The 19,158-nt window shown below is 40.2% G+C and overlaps 1 protein-coding gene across 2 annotated transcripts in view; it reads right to left on the reverse strand.

Annotated features, from left to right (window-relative positions):
• The window catches only part of INTS9 (integrator complex subunit 9), a 110,241-nt gene that overhangs the window by 44,807 nt on the left and 46,276 nt on the right, over positions 1 to 19,158 (reverse strand). For both annotated transcript variants that reach the window (XM_077769692.1, XM_077769693.1), the window contains exons 5-6: positions 15,802 to 15,941; positions 13,757 to 13,843 (exon numbers count right to left, since the gene is read on the reverse strand). In XM_077769692.1, coding sequence (XP_077625818.1) covers positions 13,757 to 13,843; positions 15,802 to 15,941 — 227 coding nt within the window. The remainder of the gene's footprint in view (positions 1 to 13,756; positions 13,844 to 15,801; positions 15,942 to 19,158) is intronic.

Below are 19,158 nucleotides of genomic sequence, written 5' to 3' on the forward strand. Positions count from 1 at the left end.
ATCTCATGGTTCGTGGGTTTGAGCCCTGCGTCGGGCTGTGCTGACAACTAGCTCAGAACCTGAAGCCTGTTTCAGATTCTGTATCTCCTCTCTCTGACCCTCCTCTGCTTATGCTGTCTCTCTCTCTCTCTCAGAAATAAAACATTAAAAAAAAATTAAAAAAAATTAAATGATAAAGCCTGCAATAAATGAAAGAAGGAGAACAGGAAATAAATTATGCTGGTAGAATAAAACTTTAAAAAATACTATCCTTAGAGAAAGAAACAAGATAGTATATCTAAGAAATGAGAAATGACTTTTTAAAAAAGAGGAGTAGTGAGAATAAAAAAGCTTGGGCATAAAAAATAATAGAGAGACAATGAAATCACCTCAACAAAACATTTCAAAATTTCAAAATAAGTTAAAATATAAAAAAAATTATATAGGACACAAAAGAACCACATAAAGTAAAAATCAGGCAAGGAAGATGCAACATACAGAACAGAGGAGTCCCTAACAGAAATCCAAATCCAAGCCAGGGAACAGGCCTATAAATACTAAAAATTCTAATTGCTAAAATAAAAAGAGGCTTCAAACTACACATTGAAAGAACCCCACACATACCTGAAAATACTGACCCAGAAGAACTAACACAAGATATATTCTGGGAAAATATTTACACTATAAATAAAACAAACTTTGGGGCAGCTAGGCAAAAAACAAGTGACTTACAAAGAAAAAAATATACCAGAGTTTCAACAGCAATACTGCTTTACTCAAAGATAACAGTAAAATATTTAAGACATTCAAAGAAAGAAAATACAAGCCAAAGATTATACAACTAGCAAAACTGACTTTCAAGGTCACCGAGCACAGACAAACAATTATTAACCTGTGAGAACTCAGGAATATTGTTCCTATGATCCCATCCTGAGATAGCTTCTGAAGAATGAGTTTCCAATAACCAAAATGACTATACAAACTCTAATGTATTAGCTGAGCGGTTATGTACAGTTTAGTAAGAAGACCAAATGAAGGTTCAAAGGGAGAGAAGGCAGTATGTGAGGACTATATGTTCTGATAAGATAAGTATAATAAAAGCATGAATAAAAGGGAAGGAAAATACATCTGCTCCTTCCTTTGAATGACAACCTAGAAACAACAACCAATCAGAAGTATTATTAGCAACCAGAATGGGAGCTTAAAATTCCAGTTTCAACTAAAGAATACAGAATTTTTTAGAGAAATGGGGGACTCCAGATTCAGGACAGGGAATAAACAAGAGGAGTGTTAAATTAGATGGCAAGGAAACAAAGGGTACAAAGGTCACAATGGACAGCATGAAGAGGTTCACCGTCCAAAGATACGATAATCTGAGCTGCAAAAAGACAACATTGCAGTGCGTCAAAATCCATGACATATGTGTCAGAGTGGATTATAATTAGATTGGGGCACAAGTGGGGCTTCTGAGTTACTGGAAATCTATTTTAGACCTGTGTAGCAGTTTTAAGGATGGTTGCTTTATAGAAATTTATTAACTATATGTTATTTTTTTTTGTTTTTTTATCTGCACGTTACAATAAAAAGTTCATTTAAAAAATAGAAAAAAATTATGCCCAAATAAGAAATTATAATAGCACAAACGAAAAACTCATGGATAGGTTGGGAGGTAAAGAGAATTTCTCAGACAAAAGAGCAAACAAAAACAAAGGGATTGAAAAGAGGACAGAAAAAAAATCTGAGTTCCTGTCCAAGAAGTTCAACATCAAAGTGTTAAGAATTCCAGAAAGAGAGAATATAAAACATGAGGGAGAAAATTTTAAAAATAAACAAATTTTTTTTCTGGCCAAAATTGAAGTTCTTAATTTTTTAGACTGGGGGTTAGCAAACATGCTTTATATATATATAAAAAAAGAAAACAACAAAACACTGATATTTTAAGCTCTGTAGACCACAGACTGTCACATCATTCAACCTAGCTATGTAATGCCACAGAAAATACGTAAATGTGTAAGTGTGGCTGTGTGCCAACAGAATTATAAAAACTGTGGCAGGCCATGTTTGGCCCACAAAACAGGGGCTTGGCCACATTTGCAACCTCGGTTCAAGAAAGGACCCACTAAGTACTCAGCCCATGAGTGAAAACTGTCCCTTAGTAAAGATGTATCACAAAATAATAATAATAATTATTATTTTTACATCATTGTGAGTTTAAGGAACAAGGAGGAGATTCTGAGTTTTCACAGAGGAATATGAGGGATACATACCAAAGATTTAGACTTGGAATAGTACTGGACTTTTCAATAGTACTTCTGGAAGCTAGAGAAAATTATATCAAATCTGGATTTCTAGCCATTGGAAGGTGAGGGCACAACAAAGGTGTTTTAGATGTGTAGGGTCTCAGAAAGTTTGCCTCCCATGCACTCTTATGAAGTTATCAGGGAATGTGCCTGCCAAAATGAAGGCATGAACAAGAAAAAGACCCAGAAAACAGAGGTTGCGACAGATGAAAGAGGTGTGGATCTCTTCAGGATAATGTGAAAAAATCCTACACAGAGAGCCATGCTGCAGGCCCAAGAGCAGCTGAGATCAGACGGGGGAAAGAGAAGGTCTTAGCAGAGAATTTCCAAGAAGTTTTATAAAACTGTTACAACACGTGGAGTTTGAACATACTGAGGAGAGACTTGTACAAAGAGAGAGGTTGGAGATAAATTAGTAAGAAGTGTATAGGAAACTAAGCAGACAAGATCATTATTAACCTAAGCGAAAACAAAGAAAGGAAAATAATCCTTGTACAAGAAAGGAAAATAATCCTAGCAATGTAATAAGGCCAGGGAGTTGCATTTATACAGTCATAATAATGTAAACACTGAACAGAGGTCTAGATAACCTAACACATAGATCACGCTGTCCCATTGCTCTTTACCTTTGTTTCTCCAGCAAATTAATTAATAATCCTTCTCTTTACCTTCTGCATAAACAGACACATGGAAGATTTTATTTCACTTATCTGTCCTATGTACACTGGATTACTTTAGGTTTTGCAATATATATTCAATAAATATTTAGCCCTCACAATGGCCATAGCACTGAAGTCCTGTAAGAGCTAGAATGGGTACAACATAAAGGGTTCTGCTCATAAGGAGTTTAAGTCTAAAATATTTTTATAACAGTACAAGGCAATAAAGAGATGTCAAAAACCATGAGTCATTCCTGCCTGCAGACTTGCCTTCCCTCACCAAAGGGTCTAAAGGATATATTGAAAATGCAAATCTACGTGCACATGTGTACACACACACACACACACACACACACACACACACACACACACACACCCTCTCCCCTCTTTCACTTTAATACTTTCCATTACATTCAGGATAAAATCCATGGCTCTTAGCATGGCTTCATAAGGCTTTTCTTCATCTGGGTCCTGCCTCAGCCTTTGTTCTACACACTGAGCTTATAAACAGCTCTCTCCGTACCAGGCTCCCTTTAGCCTGTAACCTATCTCGCTGTCTCTTCTTCATATTTTATATGGACAACACTTAGTCCTTTAAAATCTAGAGAGCTTCTCTTTCTCAGGTCTTGTGACAGTGGTCAAGGCCAGGTGTACATCCTATGTGCTCTTTGGGAACATGGCCTAAGTGTGTATCGGAGACAGGGAAGTGGTACAGAAGAGCCCTCTGGATGCAGCTACTGGTGGGGGCTGCTGCTACTGATTCTCTTCTTTCACACCCGTGTCGACTCTCTGCCAACCACTTGGAAGAAGGAGAGGTTTCTCTCAGAGGCACATGATGGAAGAAATGGGATTTACAGGCTTATCTGGATATAAATGCCAAATTACTTCTTCACCTCTGAACCTCAGTTTCCTCATTTGTGAAACTGGGAGAGCAGCACCTCTAAAAGAATTTAGAGTTGTTCTGTAAGAGGTAAATGGTATAATGCACATGAGTGTCTGGCAGAGAACAGATGCTGAATAAAGATGGTCTCTAACCACCTCTCCTCCTACGCCTTCCCTACTAATACACAGCCAACACAGCTCCAGGAGCAAATGCATTTTCCAACGATATCAGAGTAAACTTCAGCCCAGGGTGATTTGCTTCAATGAACAGCAATGTCTCTGAACTTGAGTGGCCCAGGCACTGCTCTATAGAGTCTCAAGGATGAACCCAAGCTACTCTCCTGCTTTAGATCCTCCTTTAAATTCCTCAGGATTGGGAGCCTCAAGGCTTGGGCCCCATAGGGCTGACCTTCATAAAAATAAAGACTTCTTATTCTGGGCTGGGTAGGAACAGAAGGGTTTCTAAGCTTTATGCCAGAGCTGGAAGGCTATTATGGGAGTGGCTTAAGAGGGTGAGGAGGATGAAAAATAACACTTGCAGCCCAACCACATCTTTCAACCTAGCTGAATTTGTACTTACACTGCCGTCAGCTTTGCCAAGGTGCTGCAACAGAGTCACTTCTGTTAGAGGTGGAGCAGAAAGTCATACTTGAGGCTAGATTAGACCTGATTTCCTTACTGTGCCCCTCCTTCCTTCCTTAACAACCAGTACTGCCATTACCCAAAACAACTTTCTGGCTTTACTTTGTTTCCTTGATGGCTCTTCCCAGCATACTCTCCCCTTCCCGTCTAGGACAATGTCCTACACAAATTAACCAGATTAAAATATGGAACAGTCTTTCTCAAAATGAAGCATTTGGCTAATGTTTCCTTCATTCTTTGCTGGAGATTAAACAATCATTTATTTAAACTGCAGAATAAGCCAGCAAATGCTGAGCCCTTGGTAAGGGAAAAAGGGAAGGCCATAGATATGAAATATCTTCTACTTTTGTCTTCGATAGTTCAGAACCTACTTCTAGAGAAATTATTAGAGTGTAGAGAATAACAATTTCCTTAAGCAAAACAAAGGCTGGTGGAAAATTTAGGTATATTTCAACTTGGATCTTTGGCATAGAAAGGACAAATGGCATAGAAATAATAAATTTATGTTCTGTAGAAACTGAGGAGAGCATCTGTTTATAAAGAAACATTCATGATGATTTTTAATAACCAGTTTAGGAGAGCACTGTTGGAAGGGAGATAACAGCCTTATTAAATACAACAATAAAAGCAATAACGTATATGTTTTTATTGATTATATCATATTACTCACACCATAGTATCTTTTTGCATTTTTTGTATCCTCAGGACAGAGCAGTGCCCAACACAAAAGTCACTCACAAGATAAAATGTCTGTTCACTTGTTGCCCCAGGAAAGGTAGCAACCAGCGAGTCAATTATTGACAAGTCCCGTCTGAAGTGCACCAGTAAGTTTGGCTAGAGGAGAGTCCTATGAGGGTGTGAGGTGAAAGCTTCAGGGAGGAGCCATCCAGTGAGCCAGAAGAGGAAGGCTATGCGGGTACCAAGGACTCTGATCTCGAGTCCGACCTGCTCAGTGTAGGGTTTTATGGCAGGCAGCTTCTAAGATGGTTCCCAAGGATTCCTGCCTTCTGTAATTCACTCCTTTGTGTGGTTCTCCTTCCCTGAAGGTGGGTTGGACCTAGTAGTTTGTTTCTAGTGAAGAGAATATGACAAAGGTGAAGCGATGTCACTTCTTCTAAGATTAGTTTACTAAAGACTGTGACTTCCATTTTGCCCATATTCTCTTTTGCCCTCTTGCTCACTCTGATGAAACTGCTGTGAGATGCTCTGTGGAGAGGTCCACACACAAGGGCCTGAAGGAGGCTTTCGTCCATCACCTCCGAGGAACAGAACCATGCCATCACCCATGTGAGTGACTCCTTCCCAGTGGAGTTGGAGAGAGCTGAAGCCCTTGCAGGAGACCCAGAACAGATAACCCAGTGTTACTCATAAATTATGGTTTTCTAGGTCACATTCTAGCACAGAACTCCTGTTTAAATACCTTAACTAAGTCTGGGCTTTCCTGAGGTCTTCTCAATGACATTTTTACAAACACTAATTATATAGAACTTCTGTAGAAATGTGTTCTTCATATCCAATTTAACTTTGATTTTTGCTTATTTTGGTTGCAACACTGAGCAATTTACTTAACCTTTTCTTTACAGCATATTTCTATTTTTTAAAAAATTTTGTTAATGTTTATTTACGAGAGAGAGAGAGAGAGAGAGAGAGAGAGAGAGAGAGGAAGGGGCAGAGAGAGAGAGGGAGACACAGAATCTGAAGCAGGCTCCAGGCTCCAAGCTATCAAGCCTCCGATGCGGAGCTTGAACTCACAAACCAAGAGATCATGACCCGAGCCAAAGTCGGATCCTTAACTGACTGAGCCACCTAGGGCACTCCTCTACCATATTTCTAAACTGAGGGTAAAATACTTTCTTCAAAAATTGTTGTGAGGACTACAGCAAATGTATTATATATGTCTAAATGTATGTTATCATCATATATAGGATAATCAGGGCTCTTTGAAATTTAGCTTTGTAATGAAATTCAATCACTTTAGCTTCCCTCCACTTCCATCCCTGCCCACCATTATGCTTAAATTCTTTGGGTATCTTATTCTGGTAACTTTTACTGACTATACTACTTTCAGATTTAAAACTAATTATTTGTTATTTCTCTATTGGGAAAAATCCAGAGGTTTTCTTTTTCATACAGGTTTGGTGACGAAATTTTCATAATTTTGGTGAATTTCCTATCAGCTACAGAAAAGATTTAAACTAGGAATTAATTAGTCAAATACACTGGTGACATCTTCAAAAGACCAAAGTTTCAATCTCTTGTACAATGTTAATTTCCAGTTCTTTTCTCTCCTTCCTGGTATGAGCTGACTGGTTTGAACCAAATCCAGTCACCTCTCAATCACACCACCGTTGCTCTGTTATACCCTTCCTTTATCTTAGAATCACTTCTTCCCTCATTGAAACCCTACTTAAATCTGCCACGCCCAGCCTAAGTCTGCCCATTGACTGTATAATCTTTGCTTGACAAGCTCCTTGGGTACAGGATCGTGTCTTAAACTTTTTGGGGCATTTTCCTGCAACTTATCATGATGCCAGACACTTGGCAGTTAACATCTAAGTGGTCTGAATTCCATATTTATACCCACAAATTCCTTTTGTTGACACCCTTTTCTTACTCCTCTGAGATATTTAGTCACTTGGTCACTACTTCCTTGTATTTCCTAACATTCTAACCTAACTTGTCCTAAAGTTCTGTTTATGCTTACTTGAGACTGTAATTATATGTATATTTTTAAAAATTTTTTAAATGTTTTATTTATTTCTGAGAGAGAGAGAGACAGCGTGAGCAGGGGAGGGTCAGAGAGAGAGGGAGATACAGAATTCGAAGCAGGCTCCAGGCTCTGAGTTAGCTGTCCGCACAGAGCCCGATGTGGGGCTTGAACCCACGAACCGTGAGATCATGACCTGAGCTGAAGTTGGATGCTTAACCAACTGAGCCACCCAGGCGCCCCGAGACTGTAATTACAGAGAAGGATTTATAGAGCCATTTGAAGCCACTAAGATGATTGGCTGATTCAGGAAAAGTTGGATAAGGAAACCCAGTGGGAACTAGTTCTACTTTTTCTGGCTTTCTAATTTATCAAAGTCAAGTTCGCAGAGTCTAAATGTTTAATAAGTACTTTCTAAAAGATTTCATTGTTTTGTTTTTTTCTTATCACACTTTAGTGCTTAATAAACTTTCCCCCAGTGTCCTGACATCATGCCAGAGCTCTGCTGTCTCTTCTTCCATCCTACCAGCATCCAACAAGCAGCAAAGACTATGTGTTTGTGTTAAAGAATAAGACTTTTAAGTCCACAGGGACCACGTAAAAGCTTAGAGATAAAACACAAGGGGCGCCTCGGTGGCTTAGTCAGTTAATCGTCCGACTTTTGCTTAGGTCATGATCTCGAGGTTCGTGGGTTCGAGCCCCGTGTCGGGCTCTGTGCTGACTGCCAGCTCAGAGCCTGGAGCCTGTTTCAGAGTCTGTGTCTCCCTCTCTCTCTGACCCTCCCCTGCTCACACTGTCTCTCTCTCTCTCTCCTAGAAATAAATAAAAATATTTAAAAAAATAAAATAAAAGCTTAGAGATAAAAGACTGGTTGTGTTTTTTCTAAGTATGTGATGAATGAAAGAATCTGCAAAATGAATATAAGCAGAAAACAGAACATAAGCAGCAGGAAAGTCTTTTCCCTCTCATTACAGGAAAGTGTGCTTAATATATATGTGGAAGGGGTGGGGTGAAGATGTTTTAGCAGAGTGATGATCTACATGAAATTTACCAAAGTGGCGCTTGACAATCAAACATTTCTCAATATTTCTTCTTATTTATTTTGAGAGAGAAAAAGCATGTGAGCAGTAGAGGGCAGAGAGAGAAAGAGAGAGAGAGAGAGAGAGAGAGAGAATATGAATCCAAGCAGAATCCAATCTGACAGTGCAGAGCCCGATGTCAGCCTTGAACTCATGAACTGTGAGACCATGACCTGAGCCAAGATCAAGAGTCTGAAGCTTAACCAGCTGAGCCACCCAGGTGCCTTAGGCGTTTCTTAATATTAACCTGAAACTATATAATCCCTGATTTTTTTTTAGATCCATTTATCTCTGAAAAAGGAGACAGGTAATTGCTTAGGCTATTAAAGCATAATAGAAACAATTCTCCAGAGTACCTAAACTACCTTTGCTTTGATTCTATTCTCATCAAAAAAACTCTTATCTATAACTTGATCTCTTAAGTGGACTTGCCGACCAGACCAGAGTGTCCTAGACAGATGAACCATTTTAGTTCTGGAGCCAGGCAGATGTCTCAGTATAAAGTAATTAAATGGGATTTTGTTTGTCAGTCAATATCCTGGGAGTTTAGTTAGCCGGAATCAGTCCCTCAGAGGCTAATCAACTCTGAGTGAAATGAAATGATTAAGTTTCTGGAACTGCAAAGCTCAAGGACAAGCGGTGATGACTCCATCAAAGTACTGCCACTCTATGAACACTGGCTTAAGGAGCCTCTCCCTTGGACATCTGTAAAAGCTGTAATCTCAGTGAACTTAGAGATAATTTAATTCAGTTCTCGTTTTACAAAAAAGGATACTGAGTGTCAGCATCTGGATGACAGTGCTAACTAACAGAAGGCAACTGTGGAATCAGAAAAATGGTTTTCCTTTTCTTACACTACCTTGCTTTCATTAGGAAAGGTAGTGTCTAAAGATAAATTAGGTTGTGGAAGGCAGATGTGTGCTGATTACTGAAAAGAGGTTACGTGAGCCAAGTGTATCATTAAAGGGCAAAAGGATGCTGGTGTTTACAGAGCACCTACTATGTGCCTGGCACTGTTTGAAGGACTCTCATGCTACTCATTTAGTCCTCACAGCAATCCTGCAAGGCTACTAATGTTATTCTTGTTTTATAAATGAGGAAACAGAGCCTGGAAGAAATAAGTTGCTACAGCTACTGAGAAGCATTTATGAAATTTAAACACCTGTCTATTTGATCTGCAAGCACATAGCTTTAATTTTTCCTGAACATATAGTTACACCTGATAAATTTCTCTATAAATACCCATGGAGCCTCAGAGCTGAGGAACTTCAACCATGTCTTCTTTTATGTCTTCTCTAAGGGATAAACCTTCATTTTTGAGCTCTGACTACTGAAAACTGCCACAACATGTCTGCCATGAATATATCAGTGCATAATTCCTTAATGCTTGCAAGAAGGTTATGACAATATCTTGTAATGAGTTATCCTTAATTATAACTGTAGATTTCTAGGCTTATTCAGGAAAATCCTACCTGCTGGTTTAGTTTCTTAAGTGGAATATTCTGTTCTAAATCTTCCTGTTAAAAAACCTAAACCTTGAAGTGGGCATGGGAAAGTCAGAGACTCAAAAATTATCTCGCAAAGGGAGTCTCCTTTTTCTACCCTTCAAAATCTCTTTTTCAAGAAGAGTAAACTGCAGCATCAAAATGAGGAAGAAAGATGTCTAACTTCTAAATAAATCTCAAGGAGTGGTGTCAACTGAGGCAGGGGAGTCAGACAACTGCCAAAAAGCAAGAGTAATAGCTTCTTTTGGTATACATCCTAATACTAAATCAAACGCTAACTCAAACTAACTTCAAATGATTTAAGAGAATTTGTCAGATTCCTTTGACCAGTGAGTCTGAGAGATTTTAATTTATTATTTTCTTTAGTTCATGATCTTATTAAATAACTTAAGCTACTAACATGCATCAATTCTAGGCACTTAACCTAGAGACAGCCTGTGTGAAGTTTAAGTCAAAAACTGGGGGCTGAGTCTCAAATCCAACTCAGAGGTGTTTTGCTTGGATCATACAGGATTTTATTTTCATGCATGAGCCAACATTTTAAAAAGATGAAAAAAAATCACATTTAAAACATCCAGAGTTTGGGCTTCTCTTAAAAAAAGAAGAAAAAAAACCCCACCCAGATTTGGCAGCAATAGGCTCACGTTTCCATATGGCCATAATCTGCTGAAGCTATGTGTCAGCTGCCCCTTTAGAGGGGTGTGGTCCCTAGTCCACAGTTAACTGGTGGCCCATCTCACTCCTCGATTGACCTTCCCCATCCCCGGAGACATCTGAGTTTGTGGCCCTTACGTAAGTCCCCTCTTGACAAGGTGAGTACAGGAATTAAAGGGAAAAAAGGGGGGGAATGAAAAAATAAGAAGACACAGCCCATATCACTTGGGGAAAATGTCAATGTAACAGACAGCGAAAAACAGTGTTTCTCACTCAATTTAGTGTGCCACAGTACTTTGGGACACTAGATATAAACCGGCTGGCGACAGAGAGAAATTTTAAAGTGATGTCAATCCTTCAGCATAAATGTTATTCAAATGAAGCACTTTTAGTATTCTGGCCCAAGGTTAAATTCTAGGTTAATATTTCACAAGAACCTTTTTTTTTTTTTTATCTGATGTCAATTACAAAAGAGCTCTCCAAATTCCTCTACCACTTGTAATATTTATGCAGAGTTTATCCAGGAGAAAAAGAGGACATGGCTTGCTTGGTTTGTTTCTCTAACACCTCACCACATTTTTACCGGTAAGACTCTTCTCTTTCTCTATCAATAACTATAGCTCATCTCATGCTCAGGAGCCAAAACAAAATACTTGACCAGCAGCAGAAATATGGTTACGATATAGGAAATAATGAAATCAGTGCAAGTTATTGTGCTTGCTCCCTTACCAAATTAGCTTTCAACAGTTTCAGATTTTTGCCACCAGGTGGCAAGATAGCAAATTCGAGGTTTTATTTCAAGGAGCACCCTGTTTTAAAAGGAAGATTTCCTAAGCATCTTAGGAAATAACTTTCAATCTAATCCTGCAAACTTGCCCTCCCCACCCTCTGCTCCTTCAAGTTCATTTCACCCTTCTCCCTCATAAACGACAGACTTCTTTTGTAAGTCAGTTACCTGGTTGTATTTTACAAAGAATGGGAGGCAAAGGAAAACTGCCAAGGACTCTGCCCAAGGTCACAGAAGAAAAGGCAAAATAAGGACATGGGACTTCCCAAGACTTGGCCCAGGATTTGAGAGCCAGGAAACAGTGACCTTTGAACAGCATTTCTGGTGTGCCAAAATTATTTGTGGCATATTATAAGGGGTATAAATTTAAAAGGAGGAAATAAGGGAAGCCAATGTGTACATGTTCCATGGGGAAAGAAAACAAATTCCTAAAATTTCTCAGGTGGGAAATGCAGACAGCTAGGTCTTATGTGCTCCAGTGGGCACACAGGAGAAAGAAAAGGGGAAAGAGGGATAGCAATGGGCAAGAAGAAAGGCAGCTGAGAAAAGAATGCAAAATGAGAAGGGGAAGGGACCTTGTCCTAGGCAGGTGGGTGCACACACAGAGGACTCAGACACACGTGTGTGTCCAAAACACATTTCCTACCATAAAGCTTTACAGGCAGACACCATATCCCTAAATCACAGAAATCAAGTCCCAAAGAAGATCCATAAAACAGAGGAGAAATATGAGCACAGTTACACATACTCCCTCCTCTCCTCACCTGAGGGGGCTCACATGCACTCGAGAGGTGTGTAGCTCTTGAGGCAGCCCAGCATAATGTATTACAAGCACAAACTCTGGAACCAAGCTAGCCCTACCACCCAGGTTCCAATTTAAATCCTACCAGTCACTAGTTGGCTGACCTTGAGCAAGTTATTTAACCTATCTGTGCCTGTTTTCTCTTCTGCAAAATGATAACGTTAAAGAATAAGTAAATTAAGGGAAACGCTGAGACTTTAAGTGAATTAAGTAAAACAAGTGTCTGGCACACAGCAAGTGCTATATAGTTAAACAAAACAAATAACACATACACAGAGGAGACTCATATGCTCAAACTCTGAAGCAGTTACAGTATAAAAACAAAGCATATTCTCTTAGCCACACATACATATTCTTGTAGAAGGAATAGTCACAAAAACTATGACATTCTACAGTTTAGATATGTAGAGAGCACAGAAATCACTGACTTAGCAGGCAAAAGAACTCAGTAGCACGGTGGCTGGAAAAGAGGGACTTGGGCAGGCACACAAGGAACACCCACTACCTAAAAAGCCAATGATGAGTTTTTACTCCAGACTCTGGATGCTAGGCCTGGAAGGCTGGGACCACTGTAGTGCCTGGAGGGGAGGGTCAGAGAAACCGTAATATGTTCAGACTGGACAGTGTCCTCTGCTGGCAATGTAACATGAGAGCATGGAAGTAGAATCAAGCTGCCTCTTTGCCTCCACTATTATATTTTTACTTACGTTACCTCTTATGAGCTGGTTTTTGATCCTAGCTCTCTAGTGAAACTAACCTCCCTGGGATTTCCATAACCAAGGGTCTTACCTCCATCTTATATGATGATATTTCTGTAGCATCTGATACCAAATGGCAAGCCCAGGTGTGGGGAAATTCCCACTCAGCTCTCCTCTGATCTTCCTAAGGATGACTTCACAGCCTCTTTCACAATTCTTACCAATTCTCCATTTTGTCTTAGAAATTTCTTCATGCTCTCTTCTACTGCCTCAGTTCAGGCTTTTGTTCTCTCCCCTGGATTTCTAAAAGTCCTACCCCTGGTCTTTTGCCCCGGTCTCTGCACCCCAACCCATCCTCCATGCTGCTTCCAGAGTCACTTTCCCCCAAATATGTGATTGCAACATTTTCCTCCTTAAAAACCTCCAGAGAGGGACTTTCCACTCTCCATAATACAGAACGCAAACTCCACACATCAGATTCTTCATTATCTTCTTCCAATGCACCTCTATAGATTCATCTCTCATCTCTCTGCTTTCCCACATGCATCCACGCTGCACTTCTCACTGTTCCCTGAATATACTATTTCCTGTCATGTTGTGCCTGGATGCACTTCCTGACCTTTTCTATCAAGAAAAGTCCTTTTCTTCCTCCAAGACCCACCTTAACTGCCATCTCCTAACGAATGTCCTCGCCAGGTCCTTACACAGAGAGGTCTTCATTTTCTGACTGTGTATAGCACTGTGACAAGCACCTCTTACAATACATGCCATCCAAAGCTGTAATTTACCTGTCAGTGGTCTGATTTCCCATCAACCCCTGAACACCGCAAAGACAGCGCCAACTGCTATACTAATTTAAAAAAAGTTTTCGCACCCAGCACAGTACCTTGGATATGGTGCGGTTGCCTCTCATAATATATTGTTTGTGTCAAATACAGTCTTTCCATAAGACAGGGAGAATCTCCAGGTCTAATAGGGTAAACGGTAAAGCATAACACAAGGAAACAAATGGCACTGTTTCACAAAAGCCTGCCAAGGGAAACAGACAGGCCTACGGCTCACCGCTGAATATCCTTGTTCTTCCACAAGGAGGCAGATTGGGCCTTGGGCACTCTTTCAATGAAATTCACCAGCTCTTCCATTAGAAGCCTGAGTTTAAAGAAAAAAGTGATGAATACTCATAAAAGAATGAGAAAAACACCACACTCTTAACATGGTAGCCAAGACAAGTGGGCTTGTCTGCCTTCCCCCTCCCCAATCATGTTTCTCTCTGTTGCATATAAACTTGGACATAAACCTTTTCACATAAACCTGAACAGAAACCCAACCATCTCGTTCAATTTCCATGTAAAATGTTTCGAACATAAATGATTTAATTCACCTTTAAAACAAGCCTGGCACGTATCTTATCTTTGGACACTGAAATACACAAGCCCGTGGTTTAACTCTCACTCTTAAGATCTCTGCCCTTATGAATTAAAAATATGAAAGGAGGAAAAATTAAAATGACTGTGAAGTAACTGATTTTGGTGGCAGCAGGGGTGGGGTAGGATTGCCTTTTTAATGACAATATTAAATGGACATTTTATAGTGGAAAAGCACGTTTTCTTGACATGCATTTTGGGAATTTACAAAATTCCACGTGGAAGAATACTCTAAGGATTCATCCTAAAAGCCTAAGTCAAGACTTGCAAAAGGCCAGGCTCTGTGAGCAGATCACAAGATGGAATACCACAAAATCACAACTGAGGGGAACCCAAGAAACACTTCACTTGAGTGGATTGATGATGTAATGTGCTCTGAGAAATGCATGGCTGAGGCCTATGAGAATCCTGGATGGCTAGAGTATGACCAAAAAGCGAGACACAGATTTTCAACATCCTGAATCCCCCTTCAGAACCCAGTAGAGAGGACTCATATTAACTTAAATCCTCCCCCAATCAATGCAGAGATACGGCAGGCCACAGATTTACTAGCACTTGAACGTTGAACAACTTCATTTCATTTCCATCAATTTATTTATTCCTCATCCCATCTCCTTTCATCTTGAAGGAGGAGCATTAGTTCTAGCGCAGTCGAAGATCTGGGACCCAGGCACATTATCATTCTGGCTGGAGTTCCTGGAGCAGTCTAACATGTCCTTCCTCATGCTTTAACCTTTTCAGAGTAGAGTCTGAGGGCTTCAGCTTATCCTCTCATTATCAGTGATCCATCACCATGTGTTTGCTTTTCCTATAATGTCCCTTCCTCAGATACCCTGGCTTTTCCTGTACACATGACATGTTCTTTAGCGTGAATGGACACAGAAACAAAGACACATTTGGTTTCTTTCTGGTAATTCCATCTTGTTGTACTTTTGCAAAACACTGGAACCCAAAGCTAAGAGTCTGTATTGACACCTTGATCCCGTATTTTGAGTCTTGCTAGTTTCACATTATACCATACTTATTAGTCTGCTTCAACGTAATTCTTTTTTCTGGGGTAGGTAATTTTCTTCATGTGATTTTTCTCTTACTAAATGATGCTGTGGGTACTTGCAGCAACCAAGAGGGGCAGAGAAAGAGATGGCAGAGCATTCTCAAAGACAAAAGAAGGCTCCTCTATTCCCTAGAGCTCTGAGTTTCACTTTGTCACAAGTACAGTCAAACTAACCATCTAATTACTTACTGTTTTCTACAAGCTGTCTCCATTTATAGTCTGCGCTAAATCACAAAGGGGGAAAATCTGAAAGCAAAGTAATACGATTTCTTCTTTCTTAAATTGGCTATGCTTTCTCCTAAAGCTCTTTGCATTGCATCTTTGTGGCATCTTAGTCAATGTTACCTCCCCTAATTAGGATCATCTGTCTCTGTGAACACCTTCCAGTCTATGTTTCAAAAAACAAACAAACGAAGGACTGAGACTACTTGCTGCATTAATCTTGAGGCAATTCCAGTGAACGCTTGTTTTATTTGGAGAGTGGTCTATTCACGCCAATTCTCCTTCTGGGTTAGCTGCTCAGAAGGAAAACACCAATCACTCTTGGCACAACATTCTACTAACCAGTTACCACAGAAGGAAGGAGTTCTTCAGCCACTTTCTGCTAGGAGAAGAATAAATACTCTCACCTGCCGATCTGGACGGTGGGCTCTGTGGCATACACTGTGCCTGTGAAACCAGTGTGCTCAGTGATGTAGGGCAGTGCCATCATGCAGTGGTAGTTAGAGATGAGGATCACATCTACCGTAGACAGATCTATTAGCTCGGTCTGAAGAGAAAGGGGGAAGGAATGATATATATCTGTTCAGGGCACATAGATCAACATGATGTGACTGAAAAATGATGCTGTCAGAATGCAGAGGAGTCGTTTTTGTACTACAGAATAATGATGCCTTCACGCAACGCTTCTATTCTCTCATTTTAGGATGTTTCCTAATATTGGCATTAAGTAGCAGGACAGAATGGCTAACAGCGAGACTGCAGCCAGTGCACCAGCAGTGCTTGGATTTTACTGAAAGAGAGTTCTGAATTAGGCAGATGAGGGGAAATGACAACAGGATGTCTCAGCAGCTGCTGCCTGGCACGTGCAACCAGGTACCGTGAAGCAGAAAGAGAACGACAGAAGTTGTGAGGGAAGCTTGAGTCTAATGCTCCACTGCCCCGGATTACTGGTGACAGAGGGAGCAGCTTAGGCACAAACTAGCCCTTCACAAGGCAAATGCAGGAGGGAACTTCTTTTCCTCCTTAAGGGAAATTATGACTACTAGTGCTGGATACAGAACCAAAACAAATCTAGTGGCAGAATCACAAAAGGAAATTATACTCTCATATTCTGCCCTGGCCTTAACCCCAAATTTACCTTTTACTCTACTATTAAGGTCACGTGAAAAGGGAAAGACAGGCTAGCAGACAAGGGAAAATGCCACTTATGTTTGGTAAACTTTATGAAAACTCTTTCAGTAGAAGGGAATGTTTCCCCATATATTTAAGTCCTATTTGTCTTTGTCTTTTAAGGCTTAATTCTCTTCTTCTGTTGAGCCTTTCTGATTTGCCCAGATTGAAAAAAAACACAATTCTTTCTCAGAGTCACCAAGGCATTCTGGATGCCCTCTTTTTAAATTTTTTTAAATTTTTATTTTTTTTATTTTGAGAGCACATGAGAGCAAGAGCATGGGGGCGGGCAGAGTGAGAGGGAGTGACAGAGAGAGAGAGAGAGAGAGAGAGAGAGAGAGAGAATCCCAAGCAGGCTCTGCACTATCCACCTGACGTGGGGCTTGAACTCACAAACCATGAGAGCATGACCTGAGACAAAGCAGGATGCTCAACCTACTGAGCCACCCAGGCGCCCCTATGTAGATGCCCCTCTTATGACTGTTGCCATTCCGAAAAACAGCGCCTCAAAGCACCACTTTGTCCCTCTAATATTAAATGTCTCAGGGTAAGAATTCTGTGTGGCTCATCTCTGTCCCCTCCCAGCTGTGGTAGCCAAGTGCAAAACAGGCCTAGGTGCACTGCTGTTGGAGGAATGCATCATTAGACCTGGCACTTTCTGTGGGAAAAAGTGAGTTGTGATTATTCAGAGACATCGTCTCAATCACTAAAGTTACCTCTGAGAAACTGTACAGTGCACTAAGGACAGCACGGGGTAAGTCAAGGAAGTGTTTTAGTTAAAAATGGGTTGTTAAGCTAATATGTGTCCCACAGAGAAGAAGTAATAACAAAAAAGGCTGTGCCATCTAGCAAATAATAGAGACAGTGTGCCATTCTGGCTGTGGGTTTTTTTCTGGCTGAATGACTTTACATACAAAATCAGTTAATTTAATAAAGCCGCCAAGAGATAATCAGCTCCTGAGGACAACATGTAGATTAGAGGTCAGAAGTTACTCACTGCTAGGGCAATGGCAATCTGAGTGAATAAAACGCCTACTGACAGTAACAGCTCATTTACACCATCCTTAACTCCATGTCACACACTGTACTTCCAGGACGATATTCTCATAATGAAGGGTCATGTAACATTCCACTATTTCTATTCCCTACTACCTCTCTAGAACCATTTTTAAACAAATAAGAACAATAAGAGATAATTGCAGAGTGACAGATCCAGAAGAAAACAAAGGAATGCCCAGGCGGCTCAGTTTGTTAAGCATCTGACTCTTGATTTTGGTTCAGGTCATGATCTCACAGTTTGTGGGATTGAGCCCTGTGTCGGGCTCTGTGCTGGCACTGCAGAAAGAATCTCTCCCCTTCTCTCTCTGTCCCTCCCATCCCCCCAAATAAATAAACTAAAAAAAAAAAATCTTTAGAAAACAAGAGAATAGCAGTTGAAACAACAAGAAAGCTCAAAAGCATATCTATTTTCCCTCTTGCACGTAGAAACTGGGTGAGTTTTAAATTTCTCTTTAATATATATGAATCAGCCCACAGAGTCTAAAATGATCAGAAATTTAGTAAGAACAGCTGGAAGAAAAAAATATATGTATACACATATATTCTGTCTGTATATATATCAAGGGTGCCTAAATAAGCATATTTTCTCTGAGAAAAAAATTTAATATCCAAACCATGTTTATATACTCCCATTTATATATTTGCTTACATTCTTTCACTCAGTGAAATCTAATAAAGATTATTTTAATTTTAAACTTGTTGTATACAGACACTTGGGTTCTATAGACCAAGAATTAGGTCAAGCCCTCATAATTTATCGGTTGCTTACTATACTACCCTAGACCTTATACTCAGTCTACAGTGTGGACTTTGGAGGGATACAAAAATATTTAAGGTAGTTGCAGTAGATTATAAATTCCATGAAGACCGGGAGTAGCTCATTTATATGTCTCTGAAGACTGCACTGGAATAAGTATCTCTCTCCTGACTCTGTGACTGTTTTCTCCTAATCATATGATGGCCCTGCCTCTACCTTAAAATAGTGACTATTATTGGGGCGCCTGGGTGGCTTAGTCGGTTAAGCGTCCGACTTTCGCTTGGGTCATGATCTCACGGTTCGTGGGTTCGGGCCCCGCGTCGGGCTCTGTGCTGACTGCCAGCTCGGAGCCTGGAGCATGTTTCAGTCTGTGACACCCTCTCTCTCTGGCCCTCCCCTGCTCACGCTGTCTCTCTATCCTAGAAATAAATAAAACATTAAAAAAAAAAAATAGTGACTATTATTAACTCAACACAAACTACAAGACAATACAAGCTGAAAAACCTCACATAGCTCTAGAAGCCTAAATATATCAATAATCCTTTAGCCCAGCAAAAGGTGAACTGTGAAATAGCAATTTTTTAAAAATGTTTATTTATTTTGAGAGAGAGACAGAACACGAGCAGGGGAGGTGCAGAGAGAGAGGGAGACACAGAATCCAAAGCAGGTCCAACGTGGGGCCCGAACTCACAGACTGTGAGATCATGACCTGAGCTGCAGATGACCTAAACCGAAGTCAGATGCTTAACTGAATGAGCCACCAAGATGCCCTGAAATA

The sequence above is a fragment of the Crocuta crocuta genome, unplaced genomic scaffold (assembly GCF_008692635.1).
Source record: "Crocuta crocuta isolate KB4526 unplaced genomic scaffold, BGI_CrCroc_1.0 scaffold551, whole genome shotgun sequence".
Classification (NCBI taxonomy): Eukaryota; Metazoa; Chordata; class Mammalia; order Carnivora; family Hyaenidae; genus Crocuta; species Crocuta crocuta.